The sequence below is a fragment of the Rhopalosiphum maidis genome, chromosome 4 (assembly GCF_003676215.2).
Source record: "Rhopalosiphum maidis isolate BTI-1 chromosome 4, ASM367621v3, whole genome shotgun sequence".
NCBI classification, from domain to species: domain Eukaryota; kingdom Metazoa; phylum Arthropoda; class Insecta; order Hemiptera; family Aphididae; genus Rhopalosiphum; species Rhopalosiphum maidis.
The window spans coordinates 11,065,663-11,086,555 of NC_040880.1; the positions used below are offsets into that span (position 1 = coordinate 11,065,663).

The 20,893-nt window shown below is 29.4% G+C and overlaps 2 protein-coding genes across 2 annotated transcripts in view; one reads left to right on the forward strand and one right to left on the reverse strand.

Annotated features, from left to right (window-relative positions):
• The window catches only part of LOC113561131 (protein amalgam-like), a 244,807-nt gene that overhangs the window by 74,937 nt on the left and 148,977 nt on the right, over positions 1-20,893 (forward strand). The gene's annotated exons all lie outside the window — the stretch shown is intronic.
• The window catches only part of LOC113561130 (cytochrome P450 6a8-like), a 53,719-nt gene that overhangs the window by 27,159 nt on the left and 5,667 nt on the right, over positions 1-20,893 (reverse strand). The window contains exon 2 of the mRNA XM_026967362.1: positions 10,918-11,693. Coding sequence (XP_026823163.1) covers positions 10,918-11,635 — 718 coding nt within the window. The 5' untranslated portion in view covers positions 11,636-11,693. The remainder of the gene's footprint in view (positions 1-10,917; positions 11,694-20,893) is intronic.

A 20,893-nucleotide genomic window follows, 5' to 3' on the forward strand; every position in this document is an offset into this window, starting at 1 on the left:
TACGTCGTACTCACGAACCGCGACGTGATAGTAAAATATTATTATTATGTACCGTCATCATAAGTAGGTACAATATATTACATTGCAGGGGCGGAGCAGCAGTTCGGCGAAGTTTCGCATGATTTATACGGGCACGCGCACGCGCAGCGGTACGAGACGACCGTGGTGATATTATTATAACGCATAATATAATATCGTACAATAATATATACATTTTCAGTCTTCAAGAGACCGGGAGCCGCACTCGTCAAAACCACGCTACTCGACCCCGATTCTTATGGCAGCGGCGGTCGCGGTGTTGTGTATAGTTTTAGAACGATTCCACGTGATGAATACTAAATAAACGCCACACGGACCCGCGCACCCGCCCCAATCCACACTGTTACGCGGCCCCCGGGAGGGGGAGGCTCTTTTGTCGTAATTAATTTCTGGGAGATAATTCGCGGACGAAATATTATCTCTGCGAACATTGAATAAAAGCCGCGCGCCCGTGAACCCTCCGTTGCCGCCGCCGCCACCGAATCGCACGCGCTTCTGCAGCAGCCGTAATTCGGAGCGGAAACTCGTCGATTTGACGTTTTGTGTCTGTCCAGAGGACGGATGTGTATACACGACGATGATGACGATTACAAAAACGAAGATGTTACAATATAACATTGCCGTTGTGACATTTTTGTAATTACCTATTATACTGAGATTATGACGAATACCTACTAATATAATATACACTATACTACGCTTCGGATTAATAATATAATTACCTACTCGTAACCTATGTAATAGGATTCTGGATTTATAATAATTATTATAATGTACGCGAAACCGTCTATGATGCGTCATACATACGTCATATTATACGTACACTGTACACACATTAGTATTACAATATTACAGCAGTTTTGGTCGTTAAAATACATAATATTACTTTAGGTACCTATACCTACTATTATATAATATTATGATATTATGGGGAACATTTTTAATCCCGATTATTGTAACCACTATGTTTATACGAAATACATACTAAAATATTATAGTGTTTATAGCATTATAGACGGCGACTTTCGTGTGTAGAAATTAACGTTAAATTAATTAATTACAACGCGAGCTCGAAGTTAAAAACGCACATAACTGATTAAAAATTGATAACTCGTTTAAAAGAATGTTTGGCGTTACTGTTAAAATCATTAGCAATATAATTATTTTCAAAACTGCGATTGTTATTTTTTTTTCCACTGTAAATCTTGTTGGGTAATTTAGGTGCACTGAAACCTTATAATTTATCTCACTTTTTATCAAATTTGTAATAACGATATTACATTATATTTTTATTAACAAAAACCTTCTGTATTTTATTGTCGAAAAATACTAAGAATTAAGCACGCAGATGTTATTCAATTATTTCCGATTTATTATTGCAGTGGCGTTTTCAGCTGGTTCATTTTTAACCGTTAGGTTATTTTATAATTTTAATTATTTTTGAAAATTAAATTAATATTTTATACTTAAAAAAATATAGTGTTGGAAAATGTGCTATTATGGTTAATTCAGAAATTAATTACTGTGGTATAATTCATTAATCTATACACGATAATAATATATCGTACACAATATAACAAAATATTGTTTAATATTTTATTAATAATTCAATATTAATATTTTTGTTACCTATGTATTGGACTATTTAACATTTTAAACTGTAAGCAATTAATATGTACTTATAGATTAGTTACCTTCTTACAATTTATTTTTCATAGTGAAACTTGTACTATATCACTTAATTTTAATCGTAATAAATCTGGTATAGAAGGGTTATATCAATAAATATAATTTTACTTTATAAGTGATTTATATGTATTTTTTTAATTAAAATGCTTTGCCTAATTTACTTAACGATGAATCTCTTTGTACCAAAATAATATGAAAACTATTAAATATTCAATGCGTCAAAAATAATATATCTTAAATATATACCATTTATATCGTAAAAAGAACTTCATATTTTAGCAACTCGCAGATTATAGAAAATCAGAGCACTTAATTTGTTTTTTTAAATAAACTGTCGCGTTTCCAATAAGTATGTCTTTATTTTTCCATGTCAAATATTTCCGATTTCTCTATCGCGTGCTGAAAAGTAAAATTAGTTTAAATTTTTTTTATGAGTTATGCTTTTCAAAATTTAAATAATATAGAACTTCCAAAGTTTTTAAGAGTAAAACAATTTAATTTATGTTTTTACATATGAACAGAAATATGTCGAGTGTTAATATGGGAGTAAATTTAAATTTTAAGATTTTAAATAGTGAATTTTAATGTACAATTTTATCAAACGTGAAAAGTTTGACTATTCCGATATTATTACATTAGATAATGTTATTAATACATGAGTTATTTATTTTGAAAATTCGTTTACAATAGGACAATAAATAAAATAAAATAAAACGGGACACAAGTTAACTCAGTACGCAATTCAATTATAAATCCTGAGTATTTCAACGTGGAAACTTTTCAAAAATATTATTTCAACCACTAGCATTACGATTTGATATTAAAACGTAAATATCTAACGTAATAATACTGATAAGTAATACTATTAACATTTCGACATTTCGTGTTCTCGACTTGAATCATATAATTTAAATAATTTTTTGAATACATTACAATTGTATAGGTACTATAAATACAAATAAAAAATATAAATAAAATAGCTATAATATAATAATTATTAAAACAATTAAAAACATGATAACATATACTGTTGAATATTCAGAGATTTTAAAATATTTGATAATATCATAAATTCATAACCATAAATTTGTATATTAGTATTCAATATATATACATATATTTTTTTTTATTATTTTTTTTTTTTAGAAAATGCTAAGTTTAAAAATACAATGAAAATTTCTGAAGAATAGGGGGCGAAGACTATTGCAAATGTATGTCTTTAAATTTCTGTCAAGTCCTGCTCGTAGTTATATTTTTATAATATTACATTTTACCCGTCATCCGTTAGCTAAGGCACATTAATACTGAGGCACCTCTAGAGTAATATGATTAATCCGGTAGGTAACCATCGTCTTTGCCTAATACTTAAAATAATAAATAATAATGAAACTGCTGTTATACCGTCAGACCTCGTTTCCTTCGGAGCATGTTTTCGATTGGTTTTTATACCATATAATCTTGTTACTTACGCAATCATGTACAATTATATGGAAATGATAATGATGTAAATATTGTTCATCGGGACTTATCAATTTATTATTTCTAATCGTTACGAGCGTTGAATAACACGTTTGGTCTGTCCGGTAGCCCGTACGAAACGGGTAGTATTATCGGCGACGCGTGATGACTATCTACGGTGACCTACGACAACAAAAATAAATCATCGTACCCGGTATTATTGCGATGACGTAATATTCTATTGCCCGCATATTATTATTTTCATCATTTATTTATTATACCATCTATATATAAAAAAAAAAAAATACGTATCCGGTAAATATTTTTTTACCATTCGTTAATAACCTAACCATTTTATTAATCGTATCCGTTTTTACGCACACACAAAAACTCACTGCTGTCCGTTCGGGTATAATACGTTTTTCGAGGTGGGTTATATGATTATGTATTAATTATTATTATTGTTGTGACCCCGTTATTTTCTTCTTGGAATTGAAATAAATAATAAAAAAGCTAGCCTACGGTGGCAACTCGCTATTGACTATAGTGAATTGTATTTTAATTTGATTTTCTCAGTTTGGTTTTGTGAGATGAATACAAAGACTTAGATTTGCCACCGGCAGTCACCAATCGGCAACAATAATATTTGTGTATGTGTGTCTATGTATGTTGTATGGAGAATGTTAAACCAAAGTATACACACTTTAAAAGTCTTTAAAAAGGGTACATATAGTTGGTAATAATGGCCACAAAAAAGATTCCGAAAAAAAATTGGCCGTGGAATATTAGCCCGATAGAAAGAAAATGGTGAATCACAAAAAAGGGTAAAGACATGCAACGTTAATTAATTAATTAATTATAATAAAATAAAAGTCAATATAAATAAATATATTATTATTTACGTATCTTGATGTTTTCATATAATATAACTATAATATTATACTGTACTGTCAGAACTTAATATTATTAATATATAAAGAATAAAGATAAGCTTTTAAAAGGTTTCTAAACTGCTTTAGTTTTTGTTATAATACTCAATAAACATTGTTTAATATTTTAGGCAGACAGTTGACTAATATATTTTGAGTTATTTTAAATTCGGTTACTGTAACCTTAAACTGAATTTCATCCTCCTATAAAGTTAGTGAACAAAAATTGAGATTTTTATTACCAAGTAATAACTTTATACGATTATATGAGTTTATATGGAGTATAAATCCATCATACTCTGAATTACAAATAAAGGTAGATAATAATACAGTAACTTTTGATAATACAAATTACACATGGTATATTTCTTGATAAAATAGAAGTTTTTTTTTTTTAAAAAATTAATTTAGCTCACTATTTATTTGAATGAAAATAATTTTGGTATTATTTTTCGTGCCCAAATTTGTCAATTTTCTTTTTTTCATTTTTTTCTATTAGATCAATTTTTTGTGGCCTACTTTCTCTTCGTACTTTCTTCGACTTTAACCCTTCTTTTCACTTCTAACAACACAACATCATTACTTCTTTTTTACGATTATACATAACAATTGTACACCGTTTAAAAATATAATAACTATTAAGACTGCAAAAATAAGCATTTAAAATTGTTATTCCACATGTAGTTAAAAACCTATAACAATAGAAAAATTAACTTGACACTTGTCATATTAAAAATAAAACATATTATTATAAGCCTCGCTTCACTAATTCCATTTTTAATAGTCTATACAAACTTTATATTACGTCGTTAACAAGTATAAATGCATTAAACATTTATCTTTTAATAATTGTTTGTAGTACAAGCAATTTTTATTTTTTGAAATTTATTTTTAACAGAAGGAAAGGAATGGGCCCTGTTATTTTGTTCAGATCCCGGATAAGGAGAGGGGAACTTGGGTGAACTTGAACTCACGCAAACTCGGGTACATCAGTTTATTATTTAATTAAAATAAACTAATAATACACGCTGTCTTCACATTAAATAATATTATAAAATGTAGTTTCAACGGGATGAAATATTTTCGGTTTATCATTAGTTCATTGTATTTTTTCCAGATTACTTGTGTAGTGCGTTGTGCGTAGCATGTAGAGGACATCTAGGTATGTAGGTATAAATAATACAACTACATGATATATAATATGCCGCGCCAGTTGTTACAGTCAATCTTAAAGGGCACATCAATAAAATGTTATAAGGTTATAACACTTATAACACAGCTTATAGCCTAAATTATATCTAACAATATTATATGTGTTTTGAAAAATCTTTATTTTAATGTTTTTATTTTCAAGAAAATTACTGAGTATTTAATCTTTTCATTTTTTTAGTTATTTATTATTAATCACTTTTTTAAAAATAAAAATGTAAAATACGTTTGTGACAAAAAACAGATAATTGTATTCTTTATATTTGTTACAATAGGTTATAATTTCAACAATGTAATTACAACGAGTGAATAATATAGAGAGATTTTAAGTATTACTATATTACACTTGTGTAAGCTAGAGGAAAAATTATATTTGTGTACCTCTTGAGACGCTGCGTGACGGGCAATGAAGTATTTTTGCTGGCCGTAATATACCCACTTGACCGCTGTGTTCTCGGTTTTAAAAAGTTTTTTTTTACATCACGCGGTATGCCGTCTAATATACGTAAATATAATGATATTAACGTCGGTCCGACGACTTTCAATTAATCGGTATATGATTTATTCCGATCGACGAGGGTCACTGTGTCAAAACATATATTATATTATTAATACAACAATTTCAAAAGTGACTACCACTGTTTTTGTACACGTTATACGATGCGCGTACTATAACGCATACACATACGACCTACGTGCATAAATAATATTATTGTATACGTGTAAAATAAATTAAAAACAAACAACAGATCCATTAACATGATGGTGACGCGGCAAACAATATGTCTGTGCGTTTAGGGTAAAAAAAAAACTGTTCAATTATTTAATCGTCTAAAAATAATGGCCACACTATATGTACCTGTGCCTATAATAATAATACGTTCTATACACACATACACAAACACGTACCATATACATTGTTTTAACAATGTTAATATATCATTAGAGCCCACGTAAATCCGTACCGTCCGGTCAAGGTACCTTTAGGCTACAACGGCTATATATAGGTTTTTCTGGTTGTTTAGGTACATATACCCGCAATGTATACCTAACCCGTTCATAATAATATTATTATATCATGATATGGATGGCCATCATACGTTGCTTTTAAAACGAAATCGTCCATTTTGTATGTCTCTTTATTTCTCCTTGCCGCTTGTCCCGTTTCAATGATATTATCTCCTTATATATATATTATTATACGCGCACCGAAGAAAAACATCTCCACACGAAACGAATATAAAACAATATTTTTACAGTTTTATAATATCAAAACATTTAAAACCAATGCTATTGGGCAGTTATAAATAGTTTTTGTATAACAAATGTCGAGTGACGTCGCATTGGTGTGTTTTATATTAATATATTATATAATCTATTGTAAACCCGCACAGCCGTCATTAAATTTCCAACAATATACCTCATATATCAGTCAAATATCATATTATGCGAAATATGTTAAAAATATAAAAATTCATTAAAACTTCTGTTTTTTTTTTTTTTTTTTATGGTTATTTTATTCCTTATTAGGTATACCGTATACGGTAACATAAAATGTGATGGGGTCGCCCTATGACGAGACTGTGCTTTATTATTTTCAAAGAAGTAGAAAAACGTTGAAAACAAAGGAAGAAAATCAAAAAGTATCCGCGGAAAGTGACTCTTAATGTTTGATAAATTGTATTATGACTCCAAAAATTGAATTCTCGACAGTAACAAAACTCAAGGCGTATTTTCTTCATTTTAAAATAGCGATATTCTTGACACTCGTTTGTATTGTCTTCGCAAAGTAATTATTTTTGCTCTCTTCGTCCATATTTTCTCTTGTAATAGTATTATATTCGGGTATTGGCTAGTAATGTAGAATTATACGGTAAATATTAAATAGGTATAGTATATATTATAGCTTTTTAAAAAAATCAGAGGCTAGCGAATGATTTAATAGCATTGACATTTTCTCCGATAGTGTTAAAACTTAAAAGCTCAATTTCACTTTATATAATATTGAATTATTTATATGGGCGGTACACTGCTAGAAGGTTATAGGTACATAGTATTGAATATTATGACATTAGATATAGGACGCTATATACGAGTACATGGTTAGGGTTCTAATCACCATTTTCACAGCAAATAAATAGGAATGTGCTTTTGAAAACATTTACTTTAAGACTTAAGTTTAGATTAGCGGAGTAGAGCGCCAAAATTGTGTTTCGATCCCAGTACCAATAACATTTTTCAATTATGGTTTGGTGTAAACAGTCTGTAGTTGGTATACTTTAAATCGTGTTAAACAAAAAAAAAATGTTTAAAAAAAATATACATTTTTGAGAAATGATTTTATTTAGATTAAAGAACTACCTTGTGTATTTATATATGTTTGTGTTTAATATACTATAGAATTAAGATGTCTGATGGAATATTTTATTTATACATATATATGTATAATACATAAATAGTGAGTATGTAAATGCCTACAATAGGTATTACTTAAATTTAGACGAAATGAAATTTATTTAAATTACATAGAACAATTTGTTCAATATACCTTTCGGTAAGCTTTTTCAAAGCGATAATCGTATTCTATATGACGTACAACAGCTACCTGCTCAAGGAAAGGTATAAATTGGTATACTTATATATTATGCTGTATTATACTCGTAACGGGTATACTCCGATAAAACGTACTTGGCCTTGGCGTATATATATATACGAGCTATATAGCGTAATGTACGATATTATCAGATAAGACGACGACGATTATACGAAACAGTGTTTTTATCTAAAATTATTAAAGTAGAAAATTTTAAAACTTTTTACAAAAACTCACTCTAGTCGTTTTTAGAACACCATCCGTTATTCACTGCCATAATGTGACCTGGTTTGTTGTTGGCGAGGAGGGTAAATAATTATAAAAAATGAGTTTGTAACAATGAAATAATTTGAAATAATAATTTAACAACAACTAATGACATTGTGGATTCGTGATCGCAAGTCAAAATGGTTGCAGCAGTAGTTGAACGACTCTAATCAGGAGATAACAAATAGTATTATCGCATCATAAAAGTATAATACTATTATACAATACATCAAATAATATATTTGACTAAAATATTAAATAAAACATTTCAACCAACCCCGACTGGTTACAAATACACAATTCAAATACGATGTCTTTAGTTGTATAAATCTGTATTTATAAAAGACTAGTCATATTTTATGTTCCAGTTTTCTGACGAGGCAATTTAAGTCGTTATGATTTTGATAAAGAGTTTTTTCAAAGTGTCACTAATACATTTTGCACTGACAGCAGAGAAATTCCAAAAATATAAGCTTTTTCTGAACGGCCACCAGTACACAACAAATTGATACAGTAAAAAACAAGTATGTGCAGTGGCTGTATTGTAATCTTAAGTGAGAAAACCTACATATATATACTTACATATATACTTTTATTTTATGTATCCAAAAAAGAGTTTTTTGGGTGGTTGTTGATTGACGATAAACTCCACTTTGATGATACAGAAGAGGCATACAAAATCGGGTTTTTTCATTTTTTCCTTAACGATTAGAGGCGTGACAATTATAACACGAATACGTAGTAGTCATTATAAATTTACCAGTCCTGCAGTTAATGTGTGTTTTCATTCGCGGTTAGACATCGTCATAATATTATCATAATAATATTAACATACCGTGTCCGGAGAATAAATTATGTCCGCGACAGTTAGACCGCTTAATGGTTTTATCGTTATTGTTATTTATTTATATTTATTTTTTTAATTTTTGTCGTCACACAGTCGTGTTGAATAACTATAGCATTCTACGTGCTCTTGCGGCTTTATCCATATAAAGGGTGTATATTGCACGGATAGATGCGTACCTTTGTATATTATACTATCGTTGTTCGGCAAATACCATACGACGTATATATCGTACATATATTATACTATATATAGCTGAATATGTACATTGTACACACGTATGGAGTCCGACAGTTGGTCGTTACTCAGTAAATGACGAAATAAAACGAATATACAAGACGTCTTGGTATATATAGAGACGATTCCCAATACACCGAAGAGCGCTGAACAATAATGCGGTTATATAACGAAATTGCACATATACTAGGTACGTTGCGTCTTGTATTATAAATTCCTATACCCGAGTCGTGTCCGTATAGTATAATGATATTATCACAAGAACGTCGTTTGCAGGTGCAATATTTTAATCGATAACCGTTGGACGGAGAAGGAAAAAAACGGTATGAGCACGTGTAGGTACGTGAAAAAAAAATCAAAATAATATACGTAACATCAGACCGGGAAAAAAACAACCTGGAAAACTTCAGCCGCTGTCCAACGTAGTAGTGGTGTGAGGGGAGGGGGGCAAAGCACGTGGCGGAGGCAGCGATGGCGGCGGCGGCGATGAGGTTAATTTCTCACAGTCGAGTAAAGTTTTCGCCGTCTAGCGCAGAAAAGTTGCGGGACCGCGGAACCTTTACACTACTGCAGGCGGCATAGGCGGTTATACGATATTATTATTATTATTATTATAACCGGTATTGTAGACAGTGGCGTGGACCATTAATTCCCCGTGAGTTTTCATCGGAGAAACAACGGCTGTATACCGTGCCGGTGACGGATTAAAATTTCGGATGCCGATCGCCTGCATAAAAGTTCTATACTTGAAGCGCGCCTACGGGCGGGTGGCGGTGGTGTGAAGGCGTGCGGATAATACGGTCTAAATGAGCCGATTTGTTATACCACCCGCTCGTCACACACTTCTCCGACACCAGCCGGCCGCGCGTGCGTCTTACAGTACTCCGTCGTCGATGATTTATACCGCAGTGCAACGGTCCTCGGACAAACTCGATGATGTGATCTCGCGGGCCCCCGACAGAAAATTATTACCGGAACGACGTCCGTCAGCGGATCGGCATTGGACCGGTTTTGTCGGCGATTAATCCGTCAAATGACGAAGTGCGGTATAGAACACTATTTACGTACCTATACTATAATACACCGCACATATACCTTTTTGTGTGTAAATTGTGTAAAAAGAGGTATTGACTAGTCATCGTTGCCCGTACATTTGAAAGTCATCAATTCTTCGCAAACACATCCTCCGTAAAAAATAATTATAGTCGAGAATCGTATAAAAATCTCATTAGGATAATTTTTTTTTAAACAACTACATTATAATACAGAATATATTCTCAAAACCTAGAGTACGCGACAACGCTTTCAACAGTTCTTTAAATACGAAATAAACGACCGGTAAACGAAAGACGCACACTTTTCGCTGGCCGTACACTATAATTATTACACTGTCCTGCTCTGTCTATTACAGTAAATCGTTGTAAAATTTATCGAGTATTATGGTTTTGAAAGATACTATTTTATCGGGAAAGAGATAAATTAATAGTTTAACTCAGCGCAAGTAGGTACTTCCCTAAATCCACTCCCGTGGACCGGATGAACGAAATAATTTTATGACGTCGAAAAGCGTCGCGGATACAAAACTTTATTGGGTATAAATTAAATAATATAGTCATCTTAAATCGAAATTAAAGGCACTTAAATTCACTCACCTGCATCGATTTTGTCACTGTTCGCGGCGGCTGCCATTAAAATCTGCTTGAAATCGGTAGACGACGTTCGTCCGTTCGACGGCAAATCGTATGACGCGAAGTATTCGGTGACCGTCGGCCGACCGCCACCACCCGACAACGCTTTTTTGCACTGTTCCGCGAACGCTTTGATTCGCGAGTCGACCATCGGTTGTCCGTACACGCACGTGGCCACCACCGTCATCGCGCAATTCTTCACCTCCGTCCACGGCGAAATGGTCAACCGACGGTTGGCCACGGCTTCCAGCGACGTTATGAGCTCGGCCACGCACACGGCCATGGTCGGCAGCACGGCGGTCACCGCGCCCGCGTCCACCGCGGACGGTACGAGGCTCGTCTCGCGGACACGTGTGGTTTCCGCCTCGGCAAATCCGTCGTTGCCGAGCGCGGTCGCGGCCACGCGGAAATCGCACGCCAATGCGATCGGCCGACCGCCGTCGAAGAGCCCGAGTGCGGCGGCGCCCGTGGCTTTGGCGTCGTCTCGATGTCGGGACAGCGACCTGTCATGCAGACGGACTCCCGGCAGCATGTTGGCCAACGACCGATAACCGGACGCTGCCGGCATCCCACAACTCGTCCAATAGTCACGCTTTCGACGAGCGTACGGCATCAACACCGCGAGCACGACAAAACTCGCGAACGCCAACACCTCCAACGTCCACGTCACGTATGCTCCCATGACGGTTATTGGTACGACTCAAGTGTTATGTATAGTGATCTGGACAGCCTGTGCAAACCTGAAAGATAAAAGTATATTCACTATCCGTATTATTTATTTCGAATTTTAAATTGTACGATGCACCGACGACTTTATTTTATTTTCTATTAGAATAATATTCTTAAAATGTACGGCGATGAGTTCACTGCTTATAACCATGCGCATAATATGTATATCAAGCATGCGCTCACCCCTACTTTTTAATGCAGTTATAATATTAAATTAATTCGAATTCTGATTTTTTGAATTTTTCAATAATATATTTTCATAACACATAATAATGTTTTTAATTATTATCAGGCAATTTTAGATACTGGATTATTTTAAATTCAAGCAAAATAAACATTTTTCACGTATGTTTTTTGTTAGTATGTATATTGTATGTGTTATAATTTAAACAATAAATTGTTTGCGTGGGATAGTGTGACACATTGGTAAATGAAAATTTCTATGAAACAAATGAAAATTGTCACAAGTAATTAAATTTCATATTAAATATAAAGCTTTGTTCAATATTTTAATGAACAAATAAAAAATTTGAATAATTAAATTCTTAATAAAAAGGCATCAATAATTTTTACCCCTCAAAAAAAATATAATAATAATAAAATATAATTTTTGATTAAACGATTAAAACCGTTAGTAGGAAACCGAAATATTTAGTGGGTTCCTAAAATACCTAAACTACCAACACAGTACATAGCTGTAAGGATTCTGATGAGACGTTAAGTCGTCGTTCCATACTTGAAAATTCTGAATATGCGTATTTGGTTAAATGAATATTTTATAATGACATTTTTTAGAATTATTTTTTTATTCATACTGATTAAATTAATGTTTAACTATATAATATTTTATTAGAGTACGTATTTTATATATGTGATTATAAATTCAAAAAATTATTTATTTTTTTAATTATTATTTCATACTGTTTTGAAAATAAAGCGAAGCATTATTTGCTTATTATTAGCAATAACTGAATTAATATAATAATTATTATTGATAATATAGTATTTTGAAGTCTTAACCTAACCAAGGTCTTAAGTTTTCAATAGAGTAATATTACTTGTCATTGTTGAAAAAGTATTAATATTATTTTTTTCTGAATTTACTTATTACTATAAATATTATTTATATCGAGTTTAGTTATAATATACGCACATCGTACATGATACATAGGTAATTGATATGTAGCTAAAATTTATAACGTAGCTATTATTCGAATTGAAGGTAGTTGTATAGTACTGTACCTATCTACCCTTTTGATATTAATTGTTATGGTTATTATTAATCATTACAATTTTTATTTTATTTTTCATTATTATTAGTGTCCTTTAGTTAACATCTCGATAAAAATTGAATTATTTTATATTCTCTTTACATTAAATACAATATACGTTTTAATCCACTTTAAAACCCAGCATTCAGTTAAAACCTAACATTATATTAATTTTGTACACTAAATTACTTACTATTCAGTAGGTAATTAAAATATAATAACAGCATAAAATGATTAATCAAAAACTGTAAAGATATTCTAAGAAAAATTTAACTTTATTCATTCATAAGTTACGAATAATGAGTTATTATTTAAACTTATAAACATGAGTCAATATAGAAAATACTAATAAAATTAACTATTAAATAGTTAAAATTCGATCGTTTACTATTTATTAAATTGTATGGGGTCCTTTAAATTACAAAACTATTCAATCGATAAATAATAACCTTTATCTATTTGATTTTAGATTACTGTACTATACGCTGAAAAAGTAAATCAATTATTATTTATAATATAACAAAATGTTTAGGTAAATACTAAATTACTATATTATGAAAAAACATTTTTTTCTGTGGTGCATAGAAATAGCACAGTGCATTATAATAATAACTGTATGTATTTTTTTCTAATTTAATAATACGGGAACTTCAAACTTCACACAATTTATTTTTCAGAATGAATAAATATTGTTTTATTAAATTGCAAGCATCTATAACTATATTAACACATTATTATAATATAAGAATAATGTTCTTTTTATTTCGTAATTACTTTATGCAACACAAAAAATTGTTGTCTTTAGAGGTCATGAATAATGCAAAATTATATTGAATCAAATCTAATCAGCCCCGTTTACTTATTATTTATTTATGCGTGTAAACTGAAAATATATTTATAAATTTATTTTTGCATTACATGTTTTAACCTGTTTGTAATATTTCCTCGAAATTATATTTTATTTTTCGTTCCAAACAATTATTTATTATTGTTCTGGACAAAATTATTATTATTCAATTGTACAATTATTGAAAACATAATTTATGTATTTAGACGTTACAACGACGCCGCTACTATAGTACTATGTATATATTATACTTTATGATTAATGGAACGTGGCAACGTGCATAATATAAGATTAGGACTAGGACCGATTTTCAACCACACAAACCACATTCGCAGACGTCTGAAAGGATGTTAAGCACTGTCGTCGCCCATTAACCTTTTGAAGGTCCTATTAATAATGGGTAAACATCAGTTTTCAATCGAATCAGATTCAATTCGAAAACGTCTGCGTTGTGTTTACAATATGATATTTAAATATAGATCCTGGCATAAATATTAGCGGGAATTGATGTATAATAATGTCGTGATCGTCGCAATAGTACCAGGTAGCGGTTTGACAAAATGGAAAGCTGCCACCCGTTCAGATTTTGGAATTAAAATAAAAAAGATCATCTTTTTTTTATGTTTTTTTTTTCATTGTTGTCCATTAATATTTACATTAACTTTAATTGCAATTCGCGTCCGGTGATGTACAAAACTCCAGATAATGGTGCGTACGAGCGACGATGGTTTTATTTAATTTTTCGGTCGATTAATGGCAATTATTATACGAACTCTACAGCAACAATGCTTCATCCAAATTATTAAGCTAATATATTTTTTTTGTTTAAATAATAAATAATAATATTTGTGTTCAACAGAAGATTTAACGCCAACAAATCAAATAAACATGTAATAAAAAGAGCCATAAGATATAATCTGATTTTGAAATGTTCCTGTGTAGATAATTTACAATATTTAGGTACATGCGGATATCGTTTTACATGGCTGTGTAATGATACGGGGCTAGAAAAAGAACACATACAATTTTTATATTGTTATTATGAACATCCACGACTATAATGTACGAAGTTATTTTTTCACTTTATATTAAATAAACAAACTATTTTACTATTATAAAAAAACCAAAAATATATTTATTTTAATTAAATCTAGTAAACCTTTATAAACTTTTACTGTAGCACGTTATGATTATGTGACTAAATTAAAAAAAAAAACTCTTATGTTCATAAAATATTCGTTCTAAAAATATCTATAGGTGTATTCGCTATTAAAAAGAAAAAATAATGTCTATACCGAGTAACAAGATTGAATTTGTGAACAGGTATAACTTATTGATAATGTTTTCTGTAATAATTCAAAAAACTTTACAAATAATTATTTTTTTTTAATTTTTTTTCAAGCAATAAAGTTTTCGTTTTACGATGCGTCATCAAATTTAGTCTATATTATATGAATTCATAAAAAATAAACCTAGTACTTACAAAGTATATAATTGGTTTGTTGATAAATAAACGAATTTTGGCCTTAGAAAAAAAAACCGTTCTTAAAGCAATTTAACAATTGTATACAATTCGATTTCATACAAAAAATAAATACAAAATACAGAGCAATAGTCTCATATTTTACGCGGTAGTTTGATCAATCCTAAATACTAGCTAACTAGCCGTGGCAGCTTTAAAACAAAAAAATAACTCTTAGAGTTTTAGCTATTTTATTTTCATTTTTGTTTATTTTTTGTTTCTTTGGATGAACTTCATATTTCCGAATATATTTAGAAAACTTCTGTGGTCTCAGTACCTACGTATCGCTATAAAAACCAGATGCTGAAATTCAAGAGCCGCATCACGGTTGCCTCGAGCATTGCCTCTAACAAAAACTTGTTTTATTTATTTCTTTTTGGCATGTTCCAGTGAATATATTTTAAACTAACCCAATTGTGTTTATGTTTCGGGTGTGTTGGGATTTTTATACTATACAGATTTTAATAATGTACGGTAGTCGCGTGTCACTACAAAGCACCGTGAGTCCAGCTGTGTTTTATAATAATATAATATATAAGTGAGTAAGTGACATTTAATTAAAAGACTACGATGGGTGACGGTTAAAATAATTAGAGTATGTATAATATTATCTACGTAGGTAGTAAAAATTAAAATAAATAAACCGTAAGTATTCTGAGGTCCTCCCAACCGTGAGTTACGACACAAGTGTTTTCACGGTGCACTTGTATAGAATATACAGAATATATTATAGATGGTATGTTCTCGATAACATAATCTGTTTCATAAACTATTTCTGCTCATATTATATAAACGATTTGAAAATCACTAACGAAAAAGTAAGTTGTTGACTCTCTTAACTATACAGTTGTCAACGGGATCGAATTCTATATAATAAAAGACATTTAATTATTATAATATTATAGTAAATGAAATCAAATACTTAAACATTTTCTTCTTTTTGTTTTTTTTTTTACTTATCGCTAAACTGCTTAAGTATTAAGAAATATTAAACTTAATATTTAGATATTATTATCCAACATTATTAAAGTAAAACCATAATTTTCCCGGAAAAAAAATTGTTTACCACGATTTATTATCACATCGATTATTGAAACAAAGTTTCTGGAAAACATAAAAAAAAAAAAAACCTTAATCGGCTTTAACAAACCGTCAAGTCCACCCCGTTTAATTAGTTTTCGTTATTTCTGTGTACCCTCGTCTGCGCGTTTTCATTCAGTAAAACGAATATGCCAACCTTGTTTTAGAATATCTTTTATAAACGAGCATTCCTTGGAATTTAGACGAAAACATACTATAATATAGTTTGATACACAGTGCGTATAAATCCTTTTGAAATTGCTGACTTCAATAATTTTATTATAATATCCGATGAATAAATGTTTCACTGTTGTCTTCCCGTATTAAAATGTGTGATTGCAAAAAACTTTCACTTGCAATTTGACATGCGTTTGAACTGCATTTAACATGCAGTATTTATACTATAATTTAAATAAAAAAATTTCTTTTTATTATTATTAAAATATGTATAAACACTAAAAACCTAAATTACTATGAAATTAAAATTAAAAACAGATGTTTTATGTAAGCAAAACAAATATTGTAGATTAATATAGCCTGTAAAAAAAAAAAATCGAAAGAGTTATTATAATAAAATTTTATTTACTTTATGATAATTGTTAGTGGGAAGAGTATATTATATAACACTACACGGTAAATTCCTTTGCATGGTTGTAAAATAGAAAGTTTTACGACAAAACAGTAAAACAAAATTATCCATTTTCCTATTGTACATACATAAAACATATATTGTAATCAATATATTTAAAGAAAAATCAACGTTGAAAAACTTAAATAAAATGGTTTAATTTATTTAAGACAGATTTAATTCAATAACGATGCTATTAATATAATAGAAAAGCGTAGATGCGGTCACTGTAAGTCAAACAATTCAAATAACGTCTATTAGATTTTTATCTGCCAGCTACTTATACAAAGTTTATGATATCACGTAAAACTTCTTGCGTGCATTTTTTTTTATTTAACTAAACAATTTTTCCATTATTTTGACCATTAAATTATAAATGTATAGTAAAAAAAAATTGTACCTTTCATGAAATAATAAAAATAAATCTATAAGAACGGTGCATATAAGTACAGTCATTTTTCAGAACATTTTATGAAAATGTATTATTTTGTACGTCATATAATGTTGTGATATAAATGATAACAAGTAAGTACTTAAATGATAAATGTATACCTATCATTTATTTTGACCTTAATTGTAAACTATAGGTACCTATGTACTTATTATTTATTTCAACTAAAAATTTATTATTATTTTATTTTTATTTTCAAATGTACGATCAATTGTATTTTAATAAGAAGAATGATTTTTCTGTACAATATTGAATACAATTTTTTAAAAACTTAAGACTATCGACGTGAAAATAATTCAATATTTCAATATACAATATAATCCTAGTTAATGCTTTCAATTGCATCATTTGTATTTAGCTACAAATAAATTATACAACTGAATTCAGAGCGAAAAACGAAATAGAAAAGTTCTTTTACATCTCTATATAACTTTCTTGTATTAATAAATTGTGTTTTTATTGATACAAGAAATACGTGCGAAATAATACATAATATAATATTACAAGTTAAAATCGATGTTTGCTTGATTATAGTTTTACTAAAACATTGGATAAACATTTTGTTATTTCGAAAACGTATTATTAACTTAATCGTTTATATTAGAAGTAGCACGAAATAATCCAAGTCAATAACTAATTACTCAACGTTAAAATACACTGAACCAAACTTAATTATAATCGATTGATAAATATAAAATACTATATGTCTAAATACTATCATTATTCTTGAATAATGACCTTTTCATTTTTTCGATGATCGCTAAGTATAATTAATTATCTAACATCTTAATAGACGTGTAATTATGATTCGATGAAAAACTACGTTTTAGAAAATAATATGTGTGAGTAAGTTTTTATAACTTATACTATAATTATAATGGGTGTTAAATAAAAGTTTCTCCGAGTTAATTTTATTTAATATATAATATACGTCTTTATATGACTGAACAATTGAACAACAGTTATACAGATATAAAAAAGAGCATTGGAAGTGTTACTGGCGTAATCACTGATGGTAAACGTTTCATTAAACTTTCAATACCTACATATTACATAATACATATCGCATATCCTTTGATGTTATTTGGTATAGTTATAGGTACAAATTTAATGCATAAATTGCATAATACATTTTCATATTGTAGAATAGAAATGCGTGAATTTATTATCATTGACAAAATACATTAAGCATCTGTGGTGGCTTTTAAAATATAATGTACTTAATAAATTATTAAGTAATAAAATATTACTTGATGATTCATTTCAAAACGAAAAATCAATATTTTTTTTTCTAACCGAGAGTCTGCATTTCCATGAGAAAATTGGTGTTTCGTATTCTATAGCATGTGTGCAATTTCACAAGGACTTTATAGTTTTGGAGTGTGAGTGTCGTGGTGCACTACTTTTGACTAAGCGCAATAAATTGTAAGACTTGCTATAAAATATGTTACAAAGGAAAAAAAGAAAACCACAGACATGAATGTATGATGCTGCGGGCCAACAGCAGTGGATTCACTACGAGTAGGTGTTGCAGGGCACTTGAATCGCTTTGCTTATTTCAGCGCTAGTCAAATGATAATTTACCGTTTATATTATTATTTCTAGATTCCGAGTGAAGTAAAGAATGTATTACGCTTAATTCAATGATTCAACTGTTATATGTATTTATGTTTTTGTTCCTATTGTCAAATTTTGGAACGGAAAATATTTAACATTGAAAGGGTGTTTCTATTATTAATTTTGGTATATTATTTAGTACTTTTAAAAGTACAAAATAAAACGAATAGTAAATAATATTTTTTTTCTAATATTACTGAGGAAAAATTAACAGAAACGGCAATACTACAGTTTTGATAAAAATCAATATTTTGTTTTTATTATTCAAAGTATACATTTTTTACATTAATTTTTAATTAGAAAAATAAAATCATTTTAAAAATATTATGGCTTTTTTGAGGTATATATTTACGGGCATTTTAAATCTTTAACAACTGTATGGTATTTGAATGCTGCAGCAGTTCTATAACCAGGGTATATCGTTGTATACGCTGTTGTGATTATTGAGTGAAACCTAGGTTAGGAGACTGCAGTAATAACTATTAGTAATTAACTAAATAACTAATTAACTATCAAAGCAGATACAACAAATCATTTACAATGTGTTTACGCTAAATGGTACCATTAAATATTTCAATTAAATGGCCTTTGTTGAAATAGAGTTTTTGGGTAATGAAATGAAGTACCGAAATACATATTTTCTAGACTAATTTCCAATACTTTAGGTACGTGCACACTGTTTAAAATTTTTAAATGACAATATTATAATTTATTCTACAGATTCGGATAGAGAATTTTTTTTCTAATAATTTTTAGATTACATTTTTTTTTCATGTTTTAAAATTGGCAAATGAAACTTAACGTCACAGTTTAATATTTACAAATAATTTGTTTTTGACGAAATCATAACTATGTTCATTTTATATATGAAAATCTAAATAATATCTTCAATATTATTGTTATATAATTATTGGTTTATTAGTTATTACACTGTATATTATAATACAAACGGCCGATCATCCAGCTTTGTGAAAGCTGAGAGGTATACTTAATCACAAATAAAAATGTCTAAATAATCTAAATGCAGATAATATACTGATAAAGAGATCCTCGGTTAGCATACACGGAAGATTCGTGTTATGATAGTTTATTATAAATATCGTTATCTTTAAGCCAGATTAGTTTCATTATCGTTCATTTTCAGTAATCGGTATAAAATGTAAACTAAAATTAGGATTTAACAACCAGTAATTTATATTTTATACATATCTACAGTACAATTTAATATTTTCTTAATTATGAAATTAATAGTTAACACTAATTAGGTGTTATTTTATTGTAGTTTTTTAATTTATACGGTATTTTAGTACCTATTTATATTTAGTATTTACGTATTTGAAGTGTAAAATATCCTAAATATTTTAAAATTCTTTTTTTAATTAAAACGTTTTAAATAATTCAAAGTAAAATTGTACATAACATATTATACTCAGTAAACATTTAATAATTCGTGAAACGGACTTATAATAGAACAAACATCTCATAGTTAGCTTAGAGAAATAATGTAAGGTGCATTGAATACCAAATTCATTATTAATTTTATAATATGATTATGTGGTATTTAAGCATTAGAGATTTTAAATATTCTCAAGATAGATTTGGAAATTATATTAAATTTTATAAAATGTTAACAATTTACTAATTGTTAGTTTTATCTAATTATTTATTCATAAGAATAAGTATACATAATATTATTTGCCATACAATTTTAATTATATTAATTCGTTTGAACTTTCTATTATATTATATTTTAATATTTTTTTAAACTTGATACAAGTTGTACAATTATAGTTAG